Genomic DNA, 18,644 nt, shown 5'->3' on the forward strand with positions numbered 1-18,644 from the left:
CGTTACTTCCAAAGATTGACATTATGCTTTAGAAAAACATCCTAAGATTTTATTACGATCCAACGGTCGGATCTCCGCCAATTGCCAAAAACCAAGTGGCGGTCAACATTTTATTTTATGAACTTACAAATCCAATTCGAGAAGATCTGTATGTCGGATTCCCAATCCATAAGTTTCTGTGGTCCTTAAATATTATATACTATAATGTATTAAAGTTTGGTGACGATCCAACGGTCAGATCGTCGATTCACATCTTTACCAAGTAACGTATCTTAATGAATTTAGGTCCAAACGATCAACCTACGATATGCAATCATCAAAACTGAACTCAAGATATCTAATTTAGCGTAAGAATGACATTGGCGGTCCCCTGGCCACGCGCTGTCCCGGCTTGCCAGAAAATTCAACTATTTCTAAAAATTACTAGATTTTGCAGAAATGAAGATCTCAATGAGTAGAGTAAACTTTATACATGTGGCCAAGTCCAATTTGGCCTGGAAGAGCCCCAATTTTGCTAAAACTCGTTGGAAACCCTAGTTTTGGGTGTCCTCAATTTGGCTCCATAGCAACTCTGACGCCCCCAAACTTGTTTGGGCTTTGTTCCTGAGCTTTAGGGGAGTATTTTGGTGGTGGTAATTTGATGAAATCATTTAAGAATTTGGTGAATCTCGGCCAAGAACCGTCGCACCCACCGGTGCGATTTTTCCTAAAATTACCTCTAAATTCCTTCTAATTTTGGATGGAAAAGGAAGAGGGAAGGTTATGGAGTAGGTTGCAGGTAGTGGGAAGGTTTGAATCGCCAGAAAAATGTCCAAATTTGGCCGTGTGCTTGTCGGGTCGAGCGAGTCAAGGTGGAAACTCGGTTTCCCCTTTCATTTTCTTCTCCCTTCTTTCCCTCCTTTCCCCCTTCTCTGGTTGGTCACCTCTTCCTCTCTCTTCTCACCATTCGTCTACCCTTTCTCTCTCTCAATTTTCTGATTGGGCAGTAGCCATTTCTTTTTCTTCCTTCTCCCATTCCCCACACTTCCTCTCCTCTTCTTCCTCTAAAAAAATATATAACTAAATGATAAAAATTATAAACATTATAAAAATTAACAAAAATGTAAAATTTGGGACGGGATGCCACAGTTATGATATTAAATATAAGGACAATAATGTTGATATAATATGTTTTAAGGTAATATACATCTATTTGACCAAAACAAATAGGGTAATATTCATTTATTTATACGTAAAATTCTATTCTAATCCTTTTCTAAGATTACTTTTTGAATAAAACCTTGTTTAAGATTAAAAACTAATTCTAATCCTTGGCATTTAATTGTAATTTTTGAATATTAAATAGGTTGTAATTATTATTGAGCTTTTTGGTTGCAGGTTATATATTGATTCTCATAAATAATAAAAATGTTATTTATTATTGATAGTTATTATTAAGTTCCCATAATAAGAAAAGTCATATATTAGTATATATTTTTCATGGTGCATGAATTTCTCCATATATATGTATGTGTGTATTACGTACATATGTATGTTTAGAAATTGTAGTTATGTACCAATACATTTGTACCGAAAGTTATGTACCGATACATTTGTACCGAAAGTTATGTACCGATACATTTGTACCAAAACCTACGTACTTGTTCTGCATTATGAATGTAGGTCACGTTTTGTACACATTATTTCACAAAGTTTTTAATAATACACGTAAAATGTTACATTTTTTAAAAGAAAAAAGAATATAATAAACAAGTATTAAATTTTTTTTAAGGGAGTTTTAACAAAACACTTATAGTACTGTTCACTTTTAATGAAAAAACATATTTTTACCTTTTCCTGATACTATTCACTGCACCTTTATTTGTCATTTTTCATTAATACTAAAGTTTTTTTGGGGCTTTTATTTAGTTTTTTTCTTTTTTTTAAGAATGAGCTGAATAATACACACATATATTTACATACTATATCTACATATTTAATGGGTCAGTTTAGTAAATTTTCAACTTTTATTTTACAGAAAAAATAATCTAGCCAACATTTACTTTTAAATAATTCAAACTAAAATTTTAACCCAAACTATTAAACAGAAAAATACTATTTTTGACTTAAAGGAAGAAGAAGTTACTTTCTGATACTACAATTGGAGTAAGAGTAGCTAGCTTCAGATTTCTCCCCCAATACCAAAAAGGGAAACTTAATTTAATTAACCAGCTGTGCCTCTCTAAGTGCACTCCTATTTTTGTTTCAATTTTAAGAAAATATTCGGATTCGGAATTTTTATGTTCAAATTCAGAAATTTTATTGGCAGAAACGAAATAAGTTCGGAACACTCCAAAAACTTCGCCTTGGTTCCAATTTTTTAGAATCTCTAAATGCATTCATGTTCCCATTTCAAATTTTCATAAAATATTTGAATTCAGAATTTTTAGGTTCGGATTCGAAAATTTTTTTTGGTGGAATCGGGATAAGTTCATAACAGTCCAAAAACTTCGCCCTGGAAATTCTTTTGGAATTTCTGAATGCATTCCTATTTCCATTTTAATTTTCAGAAAAATATGTGAATTCAAAATTTTTGGATTACGATTCAGAAATTTTATTGTTGGAATCAGAAATAATATTCCAATTTGCATCCCTAATGTAAACACATAAATACACTGTGGGGATAATTAGAACTTAAAAATGGGGTTGGACTGAATTTTAATCTGATAATAATTAACGTGAAGGCCACTGTACCCCTTTTGTAATTTTCCACATAATACATGAATGACTTTCTACAACTAATTCTATGTGTATTATACACTTTAATATTTTTTTTAATATATAAACTTCAATTTTCCGTGTGAATAATGTGTTAAATTACACCTTTTAAAAAAAAAAACTCCAACTTACTGATTCTGTATTATGAATGTAGGTCACGTTTTATACACATTATTTCACAAAGTTTTTAATAACACACGTAAAATGTTACATTTTTTAAAGAAAAAAAAATATAATAAACAAGTATTAACTTTTTTTTTAAGAACGAGCCGAATAATACACACATATATTTACGTACTATATATACATATTTAATGGGTCGGTTTAGTGAATTTTCAATTTTTATCGAAATCTAAATATTTTTTTTGTTAAAATGTTTATAACAATAAATTGTGATATTTTACATAAATTTTATTTTATAGAAAAAATAACTTAACAAAAATTTATTTTTTAATAATCTCAAACTAAAATTTTAATTCCAACTATTAAAGCAGAAAAATATTGTTTTTGACTTAAAAATTAAATTTTAAGGCACGTTTGAATGAGAGAGTGGAGACCGGAGACGAGAGGAGTTGACTACACTCATTCCTTCCTCGGACTGAGAGAAAAGACACATCAAAGGCAAACCCATTTTAAGTTCATAAAAAAATAATAAACCTGTGAACTTTCTGATCCTCTTCCCAAAGGCAGAAGAAGTTGCTTTCTTATACTAAAATAATAAAAATGTTATATATTGATTCTCATAAATAATAAAAATGTTATTTATTATTGATAGTTATTATTAAGTTCCCATAATAAGAAAAGTCATATATTAGTATATATTTTTCATGGTGCATGAATTTCTCCATATATATGTATGTGTGTATTATGTACATATGTATGTTTAGAAACTGTAGTTATGTACCAATACATTTGTACCGATATATTCATACCGAAAGTTATGTACCGATGCATTTGTACCAAAACTTACGTACCAATACTTTTGTACCAATGAGTAAAATAAGGTACCTAAAGTTATTTACCGATACATTCGTATCAAAACTTATGTACCGATACTTCCGTACCTATGAATAAAATAAGGTACCGAAAGTTATGTGTAAATTGTTTTTGTTTTGTTGTTGAAATTTAAAAAAAAAAAAGAATTTGAATTTTGAATACATTTTTATCTATTAATATAATTGGAACAAAAAAAATACATTAATTATGGATGGATAAAGAATTTCGAATGGTAAGTTTATAAATAATAAATGTGCTATAATTACTTAAATATGGTAAGTTTTAAAATAAGGACTTATAATAGATTTTGAAAACCATTCAGGTTAAAATCTAAAATCAATCTTATTGAAGCCTTAAAATCTAAAAACCCCTAATTTATACTATGACACTCAATGATGCAGCTACTCACAAAGTCGGCCATAAAATTTTTGGCTTCACCCTTGATGGCACGTAGTCGTGAAACGCTTTGTGTTTTTAAAATGACTAAAAACACTTTTGGTGAAAATATTTTAGAAACAATCCTAACTAAAAATGCTAGTAAATCTTGAAAAAACACTTAAAGTTCTTCCTGGAAGAAGCACATAACTGATGATTCTTGTATAAAGCACTTTAAATGCTTTTGGAATCCAAAAACAAGCTCTTAGTCTTTTTAAAAGCTCATCAAAACAAGCTCTTAGTCTTTTTAAATGAATCGTAGTTGGTGAGTAACCAATTCATCAGCTCGCTTTCGTCTCTAGGTGATTAGTCAAATGATGTTACTAACACAGTTTTACAACTAGCTAGGTTTATGTTTAAGTATACATGAAAATGAGATGCCAAAACTGGAAAGGGAAATAATACAAGCCATGTACGTTGATAGTAGTAATTGTTTACGTACCTACACACACAATGCTGCTACTGCTAATGATTACACCTCCAGGTAGTTGTTAAGGTCTAGAGGCCTTCAAACAGTAGTGGGATTTAAGATAAAACAATGATATTGTTCTTAAATTTGTCTTAGACACAACAATTTCTAATGAGATTTACTTGTCACGCAGATTTGAAAGGTGTGGAACTACAAACTCGCAAGTTTACCTTTACACAACTCAAAGATGCCACAACCAACTTTGACCAAGCCAATAAGATTGGTGAAGGTGGTTTTGGTACTGTTTATAAGGTAATCTTTGAAACAAATAATTTATTTTCTAATTTGATTAATAATTGCCATCCTAATTATGATTAATTTCTCGCGTGAAGAGATTTGTATTAACTATCTTAGTCAAAGACAGGGCATTATTGTAGATGGAACCCTGATTGCTGTTAAACAGCTTTCTTCCAAGTCAAAGCAAGGAAATCGGGAATTTGTGAATGAGATAGGCATGATTTCTGCTTTGCAACATCCTCATCTTGTAAACCTATATGGATGTTGTATTGAAGGAAATCAACTCTACCTTGTCTACGAGTACATGGAAAACAATAGCGTTTCTCATGCTTTGTTTGGTAAGTATCACTTTTGTACGCCTACATTTCCTTTAGTCCATGCACATGGTATAAAAGATTGTATGCACAAAATTCTGACTAATTTTGATTAACTTGATAAACTGAAGGGGCAGAAGAAAGTCAGTTGAAGTTGGATTGGCCAACGAGGCATAGGATATGTGTTGGCATAGCAAAAGGTTTGGCTTATCTTCACGAGGAATCAAGCTTGAAGGTTATCCATAGAGATATCAAGGCCACGAACGTGTTGCTTGATAGACATCTTAACCCGAAGATCTCGGACTTTGGGTTGGCCAAACTTGCTGACGAAGATAAAACACATATAAGCACTCGTGCTGCTGGAACTTTGTGAGTCATTTTTTAACTTCTCTTCTTATATTTCTCCTTCCAATATAGTTATATTACGGCATATGTTTATAACCATTGAATTGATGTCATGATTTCATGATTTTGCAGTGGATACATGGCACCAGAATATGCACTTCGGGGTCATCTCACAGACAAAGCAGATGTCTACAGCTTTGGAATTGTTGTACTAGAGATTATCAGTGGGAAGAACTCAACTCAGCAGACAAATGCAGAAGGATTTTATATTCTTGATTGGGTAACTTTCTAATTGAACTTTAATTTTGATTTTGTTGAAGTTGTTTAGAAGGCTCTTTTTTGTTTATATCTTCTTTGTTGAAAGTTTACGTTATTTTTTAAGATACATAAGTTATTTTGCTTTTGTTCTTTTCATGTTTCTAGGCGCATGTTCTCAAATCGGAAGGGAATTTGATGAACTTAGTGGATCCAAAGTTGAGCTCCGAATTCAACAATGAAGAGATGTTGGCTACAATCAATGTAGCTCTCCACTGTTGTAATTCCACTTCGAAGCTTAGACCCACTATGTCTGTAGTTGTGAATATGCTTGAAGGTAAGGCTGCTGTTGAAGAGTTTGTCTTGGACCCCAATCCCTCGACAAGTGATGACATGGACCCAACGGTGAAGAAACTTTTCCAGTTTTGTTTGAGAGGGGGCGCTAGGTCAGTTGAAGGGCCATCAAATGATTCATTCGCAGCTCTTGATGATATCCATCCATTCAATCCTCGTTCAGGTGGCCAAGATGATAGAAAAGGGAGAAAATGGCACAGTTTTTAGGGATTTGAAAATTTGAAATCACTACTGTCTTCTCTGGCAACAAATGTCCAACTGCAAGTATATATATTTTCCCGAGTGTGATGTTCACATCCAATTAATTAAATGGTGCAAAATCCCATACAATTTCTTAGTTCTATGGCACTAAAGGTGAAAGCTAAGTTTGACAAGTACTGGAGCAATTGCAGTTTGGCTTTGGCAATAGCAGCGATCTTGGATTCGCCGATCCTAAATGAAGTTGATGGAGTACTACTACTCTCAAATATACGGTAGTACTGCTCTGGATAGGATTAAGGAAGTTTCCAATGGCCTCAAGAACCTTTTTTATGCTTATTCAATTTGCTTAGTAATGGTTGATCAAGGTTCAGCTTTGCGTGGCAGCAGCTTACCCAGTACCAGCACTGATAGTAGGGATCGATTGAAGGGATTTGACAAACCTCTCTGAGCCAAAACATGATATCGGATATGGACAAGTATCTAGAGGAACCAGTCTTTCTGCACTGTTGTGATTTTAAAATATTAAATTGGTGGAAGGTCCACCCGCCAAGGTACCCTATTTTGTCCACGATGGCAAGTGACTTTATGGGAACTCCTATGTCAACTGTTGCACCAGAACCAGCATTCAACGTTGGTGGTAGAGTGCTTGATGAATGTCAAAGCTCACTGAATCCTGACACTTGAGAGGCTTTGATGTGCATACAAGATTGGTTGCAGGTGGAATTAAAAGGCACGTGAATTACAGCTTGAGTTTTACGTTTGTCTTTCGTTATAACGCATACTTAGCAGTGATCTTATTGCAATATTTACTTATTTCTCTTTTCTATCAGGATTCAGATGCCAATTCATTGTCAAGCCATTCTACTACACCAATTCCTTCAGCCAGACCAATTCTTGTTGAGTAGAGTTAAAGTTCTATTGGTATGAATCTGCTACATTTGCTGCAAGGTTGATGGATCAGCTTTTGGCCTATCCTGTGCTGTCTAAATGATGTCGACACACCTAAAGCTGGTCAGGGCAGTGAACCTTATCTATATCTCCATGTCAATACATCACATGAGACTCATTAATTGCTTGTAGTTCCTTGTCAAGCTTAGTTGTTAATTTAGGATATCAACTAGATTCCCATACCTGTACGTAAATTAGAGGGACCTCTTTTGTCATTGAAAGGTATATCTTTGATTTTTGAGCATTCTATTCTTCCCTTGTAAGATGTGGTTCATCATGGTTGAGATTGAATAGAAGCTGAATTTGACAAAATGTTGGATGCTCAATCAATAATCTATACATTTTTATGTGTGTACAAAACCTTCATCCCAAGTTCTTAATCAATTTAGTGTTTCGATTCTTACAATATGAACTCCTGATTGTTACACATTTATCTAACTACTACTTCCCTGGAGCAATCCTACAGGAAATTTCCAGATGCTTATTTATTGTTGGCCAAAGAAAGAATAAAAATGCATGTTAAGTTCATATTTCAGTCAATCAATCTAACTGCCTAGACTAATTTTGGATTTTTTTCCAGACAATTTGATGATGCGAACATGTTTAAATTGTTGAAAATAATGTTTTTAGATAGGTTTGGGGGATGGAATTGACCTAGATTGAGAATTGAGGGGTTTAGAAGCTCAAAAAGTGAAAAATAACCATAGAAAAGCTGCAGAAACTTTCCAGATATTTGGTCATTAAAGCATTTTTTGTGACGATTTTCAAACAATTTGTGATCTCTAAAGCGTCTGTTTCTGGGTAATTTTCCGTCAGTAAAGGTTATTTTTTTGCTTTCTGCAGCTTCCCGTTTTTCAATTAATTTAGTAGTTTGCAGTCACATTACCTGATCTTGAGAGCTCATTCATTACATTGGTAAATACTAAACCTCTTTGGAATTTGAGCAACTAAACCTCTTTTACCTATCTAACTGGAGTGCTCCAATTTGAATTTTTTTTATATTTATGTCTTAACTACATTGTAATAGTTGAGAAGTGTAGAAAAAAGGAAAAGGGAAAAGGAATTTTAGAGAGAGAAAGTGATGTAATATTTTCTCTGTATATTTTGACTTCTTCATTTGCTCTGTATATTGTATTGAATGAATGATTGACTTACGAAAGAGTCAGAGGAGATTAATTCTTGATTTCCCAGTTCGATGGAATTCAACATGTCTAATGCTTGAAACAGCCTTAGAGTACAGGGGGTGCATTTTCTCTCCTGCAAGAGCATGACCCTTCATACACATCAGCTTTAACTGACACAGAATGGGAATGTACGAGGTTTGTTACAGTTTATCTGAAACTGTTGGAATCACTAATGTTTTTTCTGGCAATAAATGTCCAACTGCGAGCATATATTTTCGTTAGATTTGTCATGTTCACATCCAATTAACTGATGGTGCAAGAGCCCGGACAAATTTCTCTAGGGCACTAAAGATGAAAGCTAAGTTTGTTAAGTACTCCAGCAAGTGCAGTTTGGCTTTGGCAGTAGCAGCAATCTTGGATCCCCAATTCAAATTGAAGTTGGTGGAGTATTACTACTCTCAAATATACGGTAATACTGCTCTGGATAGGATTAAGGAAGTTTCCAATGGCCTCAAGGAACTTTTCGATGCTCAACAATGGTAGATCAAGGTCCAGCTTTGCCTGGTAGCAGCTTACCCAGTACTAGCACTGATAGTAGGGATCGATTGAAGGGATTTGATAAATTTCTCTACGAGACCTCTCAGATCCAAAACATGATATCAGACTTGGACAAGTATCTAGAGTTACCAGTCTTTCCGCGCAGTTGTGATTTTAAGAAATTAAATTGGTGGAAGGTCTACACGCCAAGATACCCTATTTTGTCCATGATGGCACGTGACGTTCTGGGAACTCCTATGTCAATGTTGCGTCAGAATGCGTCAGAATCGGCATTCAACGTTGGTGGTAGAGTGCTTGATGAATGTCGAAGCTCACTGAATCCTGACGTTTGAGAGGCTTTGGTATGCACACAAGATTGGTTGCGGGTGGAATTAAAAGGCATGTGAATTACATTTTGAGTTTAATGTTTGTCTTTCATTACGACATATACTTAGCAGTGATCTTATTGCAATAATTACTTATTTCTCTTTTCTATCAGATGCAACTCATTGTTAAGTCATTCTGCTGGATCAACTCTTGGCCTATCCGGTGCTGTTAAACTGATGCTGACACACCTAAAGCTGGTCTGGGCTGTGAACCTTATCTATATCTCCATGTCAATACATCACATGAGACTTGTTAAGGCCTTTAGTTCCTTGTCAAGCTTAATTGTAAAGTTTAGGATGTCAACTAGATTCCCACATCTGTACCTTTCGTCATGGAAAGGTGTATCTTTGATTTTCGCGCAGGCAACTCTTTCTTTATAAGATTTCGTTAAAGTAGCAAAATGTGGATTGCTCAATCACTAATCTATATATTTATAGTTATGCACAAAACCTTCATCTCGAATTCTCAATCAATATATTTTAGATTATTCTTTCAATATGAACTCCTCAATGTTTAATAACTTCAACTGTCTTGCTGTTATAAACCATGTATGCTGAACTTAGCATTTTTTTTTTTTTTTACAAAGCGATATTCTATATTATAACTCAGGGGAGAAGTATTGAGGTTTGATCATCAGCCGGCGGCTATTGGAAGAGTATCAGCGCTGTTGTTATTCCCGCGGACTTTAGATCTGCAGCTGGTATTACTGGTAAGATATAAATAAGCTTTCTTCAATGGTGCTCCGTGTTGGCTTCAATCCAGTGACAACGAGGGTAACTGCACTGTGTGATTTGATATGGTGAGGAATCATTTGAAAAGATAATGGTGCCAACAAGAACAGATGTTCCAGAGTGTATGCCCCCTCCTGAAGATGCTTTGTCAAGTGGTTTTTGTACTCTTAGTTGCGTGTAGGATAGGCTAGGATCTATTTATTCGTTTCATTTCTTTGTTTTATCTTGATTATGAGGCATAAACTACATATCTTGCATTCCGCAGATCAAAAACTTACAAGCCAGGTTCATGAAATTGTTGGGAGAATTAATGGCAGATTTGGAACTTTGACAGCTGTCGCAATGCGTCACCTGGTATGCCCTTGATTTTTCTAAGTAACTATTCCATGATATTGAAAGGCCATATTTGGTACTTGGTGGAATTTAATACGAAGGATGTTGATGTGCTGCTTATGTATGACGCCATTGGTCCGTCTTTATTAACTTTCTGTATGATGATAGCACGTTCACAGGCATAATTTGAATTTGAAATGCTAGACTCATGGCACAAGGTTCAATAGTTGGTTATAGTTCCTCTGTCATGGAATTATATCTCTCCTGCTTAGCACTATTATATAGAGTGTAGTAGTTTAATAGCCATTATGATCAGTAGCAGTAGTTGTTTTTCATCTATTTCAAGTTTCAAAACCTATTACATTTGATTTGGATGTAGTACTTCCTAAACAACCTTTCATTGTCTACAGGATCGTTCACTCCACCTTCATGCATTGTGTGCACTATATGCTGTAACTGGTACTATTCTACATACTCTGGTTCTGGTTCCCTGTTTCTTTTGACCCATAATTTTTTTCGAGCAAATAAGTTTTCGACATAACCTTTCACCTAGGATCTAAGAAAATGTATGAATAAATTTTCAGCTAGTAATATCTCCTTCTGTCTTTTTTTTTTCTTTTTTATTTTATTTTTCTTTTTTCGGTTTTCAATTTGTCCAGATGTAGCACTCGTTATATCCCTGAGGGACGGAATGTATCTTGTCAGTTATGAGTATGTGAGTATGTGGCATGCCATGCCAGGATGCAAGGAGAGGGGTCCTTATTCTGAGTGAGGTAATAACTAGAAATTTGCATCCTTATGCTTCACTAAGATAAAGGAAGGAAAAAGTTCTGAAAGGAAAGGGAGTTGAAAACGCAATAGCTTGATAAGAGAAACACCACCAGCACAAAGTCCACCATAGTAATATGGCAGATCATCTTGTTACAATAAAACGTACGCGTGTGTGTGTGTGTATCTAAGAGCCCGAGGGATACTGAAATTTTCATGTCAAAAGAAGATTCGTATTTCAAAAAATCATTTGCATGTGGCCGTTGCTAGTGTCATAATCAAATACAATGTTTGTACTTGTATGACATCCCCTTCCCGTATTGTGTTCCTAATAAGTTTACTTGTGTCTCCGCATTAAAACTATTTATTGATAAATGCTTCATTGGTTGCACTGAGCATTGCTCTTTTCATCATTCCTGTGCAGACGAAACATCTGACTCCCTGTGCTTGATGTTCTTCCTTCAAGCTACTGAAATGTGCGAGAATGCAGTTGAGTTGTGCACTTTCGTCCCTTTTATAGTAATTAATTTATTAGTTGAAAACATTGTACTTTGAGGAGGCAAGTAAAGCTTTGTGGAACTGCATGGGTTGGGTATGGTATGCTTTTTTTTTTGGTGATTTGGTTGGACACTATTGCTAGAAAATTGGAGGAATAGTTTGGATTAGTGCGGTGGCCTTGACGGATACACTGGAGCTTTGGACGTTTTAGCTGTAAGCATTAGTAATGCGGCGCCTGAATTGAGAGAGAGTCCTTTCATGATACATTGATCAGATTGGAGCAGTTTTTTTCTTTGACTTACTAGATGGCGGACATGTTGTTAACTGCTGGAAACTTTTTTTATAACTCTTCTAACTCTTCTACTAGTAAAGTCTTAATGTCTCTAAAATGGACAGGTGACCATCGGATTTCCTTAGCAAATATAATTTTGGATTTATCCAGATACAACAACTTGGATTAGAAGCCCAAATAAAGCTCAAAAGGGTGAATGGGCTTTGGATGTTGTTCTGGAGAAATCTGTTGTCAAGCAAAGCGGTGATGCATGGAGAATTATTCTCCATTCTTCCTCCCTGTGCTTCACCTAATTGGCACTAGGCGTTCCACCCCGTATGCCAACAAACAGATTCAAGAACTATTGGGAGTGTCTTGTGCTTTTGGTCAAGCAGTTCAGGTAAATCGGAGGTTCACAGTTTCCTTCTTTGTAGTGCGAATCATCTGTATCAGGATTCAGAAGCCATGCTAGCTTTTGTGGTTAATTGTTTATATTATGGGTTGTAGTCGTGCTGTGTATCTTGTTTATTGGTGTCATTTAGCATAAGGCAAGATAACCTGAATAATTTATTCCAAGCTGTATGTATTGACACTAACTCAAAACTTTGTTAGTCATTTTATGTTTTGGTACAGCTTGAAACTCATAATTTTAGACATTGACCTAGTTGTCTCCAAGCCAAGTTCATTACTCAATAGTCAATACATCTTCTGTCAAGTGAAAATTGCACTGCATCCATGTGTAAGAAAATATAGGAAAAAACTCCTGATTCTAGAAAGAATGAAATATTCATCCAATAGGACCAATACCAATCAAGAAGTACACAGGAAAAAAATCTGAATTTTAACTCATACAATACCACTTAAATAGTTCCTTGTGTCAAAATCTGCTGTTTGATACTAACTCGCCCTTATTATCGTTCGTAAAGTAAAATTCAGACACACGTTAAGTAATCGCGATAATATTGTGTTTGGTGGATCATATTTTGCAGCTGCATTGCTAGGAAATTATCCATAAATGGGGGTAAGGCTAGCCGACATTCACCTCTCCCAGACCCTGCGTAAAGCGGGAGCCTTGTGCACTGGGTACGACCTTTATTTTACTGTCCAGTAGCTTCTGTGAGTAATAAGCTTCTCTCCCTTTGGAGTGTTTGACTTGCTAGACTTCTGTTGTTCTTCATAGCAATTAATTCTTTGCTTCCGTATTTATTTATTTTCTAGCAAGCATGCTTTATCACTGATACAGAACCTGTGATTAGACACAGTGTTCAGTGTTCAGTGTTCTGTGTCTAATCAGGAGTAGCCGAAATTGTAGGAAAGATGAGAGAAAATCGGCTCCGGTGATTTGGACATGTGCAAAGAAGGCCGACTGACGCTCCGGTTCGAAGATGTGACTACGGGACAGAGGTTCAGGGCCGAAGGGGTAGAGGAAGACCTAGGAAAACTTTGGAAGAGACTCTAAGAAAAGACTTAGAGTACTTGGATCTAACGAAGGACATGACTCAGGATCGAGCACAATGGCGTTCTAAGATTCATATAGCCGATCCCACTCAGTGACTTTGATTTTCCAAGTCTCCAACCGAGAAGTTTTCCTCACTCGGGAAATTAAGGGAACACTACCCCAACCTACATGCTCCACTCAGAAAGCTTCAACATACAAGCTTCAACAAAAGAAAATTCAAAGAACTTAGCGAAGAAGGCTTTGGTGTATTTAACACAATACGTTGAAATGAAGGAAAGCTTATTTATTGATATCCCCGATAAGCTACAAATATGTACATATACATGAGTCAAAATAAACACACAAGATGGAGCCTTCACAAAGGTTGCTTAGGAGAAGTCTCAGCAGTCGGTAGAGCCCCAGAAAGAGAAGGCACCGGAGGGGGATCATTTGGAGCCTCAGTACTGGACAGAACCCTAGAAGGAGGAGGCATCAGAGGTTGATCATTCGGAGCTTCATTACGCGGTACAGCCCCAGAAGACGAAGGCAATAAATGCCTTTGGAACAAACCCACAAATCTCTGATGATCAAGTAAAACCTGACCATCAGTTTCCTTCATCTGGTCAAGCTTCCTCTTCATGTTTGTAGCATAGTCATGTGCGAGCCGGTGCAACTGTTTATTCTCATGCTTGAGCCCTCTAATCTCCTGTTTGAGACTCATCACTTCAGCCGCCAATGATTCAACTTGGCGGGTTCGAGCAAATAGGCGTTGGGCCATATTAGACACAGAACCTGCACACTGAACACTGAGAGCCAGCGAATCCTTAACAGCTAACTCATCAGACCGTTTGGAAAGTAGTCTGTTATCTTTGGGAGTGAGAAGGTTCCTGGCCACCACCGCAGCGGTCATATCATTCTTCATCACGGAATCCCCAACGGTAAGAGGACCAGTAGGGGAGACGAAGGATGGGCGCCATATGTTGTCTGGAGAAGGCGGGGCTGCCTCTTCAACAAGGTTCAAGTCAAAACGACGATCGGAGGGGCCAGACATTTTCAAAGGTGTTGAAGAGAGAAGAGGTCGGACAAATCAAGATCTTAGAAGTGCAAGAATGAAGCTTCTACCGGTGGAGATTCAAGTGTGCTTTGGAACTTAATGCCAGCCCCTATAAAAATCTGCACTCGACGGAGCTTCAGAAATCGAAGAGGCGCCTGCTCAGAAATCGAAGAGGCGTTTGCTTTCTCAAAAGCTGGGCTGCTTAGAGATCACGAGGGTTGATCTCAGAAATCGAAGAGGCGTTTGCTTTCTCAAAAGTTGGGCTGCTCAAAGACCACGAAGGCCGATCTCAGAAATCGAAGAGGCGCTCGCTTTCTCAAAAGCTGGGCTCCCCAGAGACCACGAGGGCCGATCTCAGAAATCGAAGAGGCACCTACTTTTCCAGCCTTGTCAGCACCTGTCACACGCACACTCAGCTTTGCGAAAATTATGGGCATTCTGTCGAAGACTTTTGGGGAAGTAGAAAACACATGAATCTTACTGTTCAATCACCCACTTCCCACACGCAACAATAGCTCATGGGTACCACAGATAACTTTGCCAAAGTTCTCTGCCAAAGTTGAGCACGTGAAGCTTGCAGCTCCCACTACATCGCTCTGACCAAGAAGGGTAAAAGAATAGCAAAGAAACAGCACTAACAAAGTTTAGACCCATAAATTTTGAAGGTCTAGCTACCATATTATTACCCACAAGGGTAAAGGAACAGTACCACTGCTGGATAATTGGAAAGTCCCTGTGTGTCAACCTCTGTGCTTCGTGGCAAGGTAGACTAGCAAACATGCCCAACCTTTACTCACATTCGAGAAAACACTCCCAATAAGATTGCTTGCTCCAAAATCGAAGAGGCACCGTCCTCCGAATCTCGAGAGCCAGACTCCCAACATGACTACTTTCTTAAAAATCGAAGAGAGGGTAAAGGAACAGTACCATTGCTGGATAATTGGAAAGTCCCTGTGTGTCAACCTCTGTGCTTCGTGGCAAGGTAGACTAGCAAACATGCCCAACCTTTACTCACATTCGAGAAAACACTCCCAACAAGATTGCTTGCTCCAAAATCGAAGAGGCACTGCCCTCCGAATCTCGAGAGCCAGACTCCCAACATGATTACTTTCTCAAAAATCGAAGAGATACTGCTCCCCGAATCTTCGAGAGCCAGACCCCCAGCATGATTGCTTTCTCAAAAATCGATAAGGCATCGTTCTCCGAACCAATCGAAGAGGCGCTCGCTTTCTCAAAAGCTGGGCTGCTCAGAGACCACGAGGGCCGATCTCAGAAATCGAAGAGGCACCTACTATTCTAGCCTTGTCAGCACCTGTCACACGCACACTCAGCTTTGCAGAAATTATGGGCATTCTGTCGAAGACTTCTGGTGAAGTAGAAAGCACATGAATCTTACTGTTCAATCACCCACTTCCCACACGCAACAATAGCTCATGGGTACCACAGATAACTTTGCCAAAGTTCTCTGCCAAAGTTGAGCACGTGAAGCTTGCAGCTCCTACTACATCGCTCTGACCAAGAAAGGTAAAAGAATAGCAAAGAAACAGCACTAACAAAGTTTAGACACATAAATTTTGAAGGTCTAGCTACCATATTATTACCCACAAGGGTAAAGGAACAGTACCATTGCTAGATAATTGGAAAGTTCCTGTGTGTCAACCTCTGTGCTTCGTGGCAAGGTAGACTAGCAAACATGCCCAACCTTTACTCACATTCGAGAAAACACTCCCAACAAGATTGTTGCTCCAAAATCGAAGAGGCACCGTCCTCCGAATCTCGAGAGCCAGACTCTCAACATGACTACTTTCTCAAAAGCGAAGAGAGGGTAAAGGAACAGTACCATTGCTAGATAATTGGAAAGTCCCTGTGTGTCAACCTTTGTGCTTCGGGGCAAGGTAGACTAGCAAACATGCCCAACCTTTACTCACATTCGAGACAACACTCCCAACAGGATTGCTTGCTCCAAAATCGAAGAGGCACCGCCCTCCGAATCTCGAGAGCCAGACTCCCAACATGATTACTTCCTCAAAAATCGAAGAGACACTGCTCTCCGAATCTCGAGAACCAGACCCCCAGCATGATTGCTTTCTCAAAAATCGAAGAGGCATCGTTCTCCGAATCTCGAGAGCCAGATACCACAGACCACTTTTTCAAAGTGCTCTGACAGAGTTAAAACATGTGAAACTGGCAGCTCCCACTACCGTGCTATGACCAAGCAGGGTAAATGAATATCATTACTACTTGTTGTTAGGGAGACTCCTATATATGTCGACCTCCATCCCCAACGGACAGGCAGACCTGCAAAAATGCTCAACCCTTCATCATATCTGAGAGGGCACTCCCAACGAAGCCTTTCGAAATATTCAGCTTTCTTTCCCCCCAATAATACCTCTGCAAACAAGATATACTAGAGCAAGAAAATCTCATATCATCAGGGTCAAAAGCAAGAGTATCCCATATCATGCTTTTTCCCTGTCTTTTCCTTTGGCCTTGTTTTTACCTGCAAGACAAGGAGAAAGAGAGCAATCAGTCAGCACTTGGAATCAAGCTTCCAGCCAGGAACTGACTGCCTGGAACCCCTTACCTGATTACTTACCTGGCATTGCTCTCGAGTACTCATCTTCAACATCTTATGTTTCCAGGGAAGATTCCGCATCTGCTTGAGGAACAGATAGGGCAAGTGCGAAGGATACAAGGAAGCATGTGGAGACAAGCGTAACAGCACACATGCCGATACATCCATTACTCTGTCAAAAGCAAAAGTATCCCATATCAACAGGGTGGAACGTACTCTAGATTTGATGGACTTGTTTTGACCCTCAAATTCTTCAGTCGGCCTTATACTCTGGAGGAAACCAGAAAACCCTCCAGCTCAGTTCAAGAATAAGCCTGTGGAAAGTTACTTCTTCAAAAGCAAAAGTATCTCATATCATCTCTTCTCATTTTTCTTCTCTTTATCCTTCATGCTGCTGCAAGATGGGGAGAAGGTGAACAATCAGTCGGAGCTCTGATTGCTTACCTTGTCTGTCACCTCTTTCAGCAGACCCCCTAGCTCGGCGACTTGGGGGACTCCTACTACATGGTTTGTATCGCGCTTGACCAAGCTTGAAACTACAAGTAAGCTTCAAGTGAAATTGATACATTACCTTGTGCATCTCCACCAGTTAAAGATACCACCCCTGGATAGAGGAAGAGTACTTCCAGAGAAGATGCCACATCTACCTATGAGACAGATAAGGTAAGTCAAGACGACACTACACTCCGATACTTAGAAGTTTCGTGATTACGAGATCATTCTCCCACAATATTTCCTAATGTCATTTGTACTAAATCATTCACTTGTACTCACTAAAGGAGAGCTTGAACCTATGTACTTGTGTAAACCCTTCACAATTAATGAGAACTCTTCTATTCCGTGGACGTAGCCAATCTGGGTGAACCACGTACATCTTGTGTTTGCTTTCCTATCTCTATCCATTTATATACTTATCCACACTAATGACCGGAGCAATCTAGCGAAGATCACAAAAAGCGACCGTTTTCGCTACCTAGGATCTATCTTGCAAGAGAACGGAGAATTAGATGGAGATCTCAACCATAGAATACGAGCTGGATGGATGAAGTGTAAGAGTGCATCCGGCGTGTTGTGTGACCGTCGTAGGCCACTGAAGCTCAAGGGAAAATTTTATAGGACGGCAATAAGGCCAGCGATGTTGTATGGCACAGAATGTTGGGCGGTGAAGCATCAACACGTACACAAAATGGGTGTAGCGGAGATGAGGATGCTTTGTGGGATGTGTGGGCACACGAGAAAGGATAAGATTGGGAATGAGGATGTCCGAGGTAAAGTAGGAGTAGCCGAAATTGTAGGAAAGATGAGAGAAAATCGGCTCCGGTGATTTGGACATTTGCAAAGAAGGCCGACTGACGCTCCGGTTCGAAGATGTGACTACGGGACAGAGGTTCAGGGCCGAAAGGGTAGAGGAAGACTTAGGAAAACTTTGGAAGAGACTCTAAGAAAAGACTTAGAGTACTTGGATCTAACGGAGGACATGACACAAAACCGAGCGCAATGGCGTTCTAGGGTTCATATAGCCGACCCCACTTAGTGGGAAAAGGCTTTGTTGTTGTTGTTGTCTGTAATTGCGTGCTGTGTTTGTGGTTCCTCCAGCATGCCACCTTTTTTAGGCCT

At 38.1% G+C, this 18,644-nt stretch overlaps 2 protein-coding genes across 4 annotated transcripts in view; both read left to right on the forward strand.

Annotated features, from left to right (window-relative positions):
• Nucleotides 1-4,662: 4,662 nt before the first annotated feature.
• The window catches only part of LOC126616499 (probable LRR receptor-like serine/threonine-protein kinase At1g53420), an 87,374-nt gene continuing 73,392 nt past the window's right edge, over nt 4,663-18,644 (forward strand). Inside the window, exons 1-5 of one of the 2 annotated variants that reach the window (XM_050284576.1) lie at nt 4,663-4,909; nt 5,022-5,232; nt 5,340-5,577; nt 5,686-5,833; nt 5,977-8,226. In XM_050284576.1, coding sequence (XP_050140533.1) covers nt 4,769-4,909; nt 5,022-5,232; nt 5,340-5,577; nt 5,686-5,833; nt 5,977-6,369 — 1,131 coding nt within the window. In that variant the 5' untranslated portion in view covers nt 4,663-4,768 and the 3' untranslated portion in view covers nt 6,370-8,226. Of the gene's footprint in view, nt 4,910-5,021; nt 5,233-5,339; nt 5,578-5,685; nt 5,834-5,976; nt 8,227-18,644 lie in introns of those variants that run through there. The other variant, XM_050284577.1, reaches the window with a different exon arrangement.
• Nucleotides 9,467-12,964, forward strand: LOC126616504 (alpha,alpha-trehalose-phosphate synthase [UDP-forming] 2-like). Of its 2 annotated transcripts, none has more exons than XM_050284582.1 (5): nt 9,467-9,556; nt 9,946-10,260; nt 10,356-10,444; nt 10,834-10,882; nt 12,132-12,964. In XM_050284582.1, exons 2-5 carry the CDS (start codon nt 10,182-10,184, stop codon nt 12,272-12,274), a joined length of 360 nt encoding a protein of 119 aa, XP_050140539.1. In that variant the 5' UTR covers nt 9,467-9,556; nt 9,946-10,181; the 3' UTR covers nt 12,275-12,964. The 2 variants fall into 2 exon arrangements, with proteins under 2 accessions (XP_050140539.1, XP_050140540.1); XM_050284583.1 differs by lacking the exon at nt 12,132-12,964 and adding an exon at nt 11,616-11,983.

This window comes from Malus sylvestris, chromosome 3 (assembly GCF_916048215.2).
Source record: "Malus sylvestris chromosome 3, drMalSylv7.2, whole genome shotgun sequence".
Taxonomy (NCBI): Eukaryota; Viridiplantae; Streptophyta; class Magnoliopsida; order Rosales; family Rosaceae; genus Malus; species Malus sylvestris.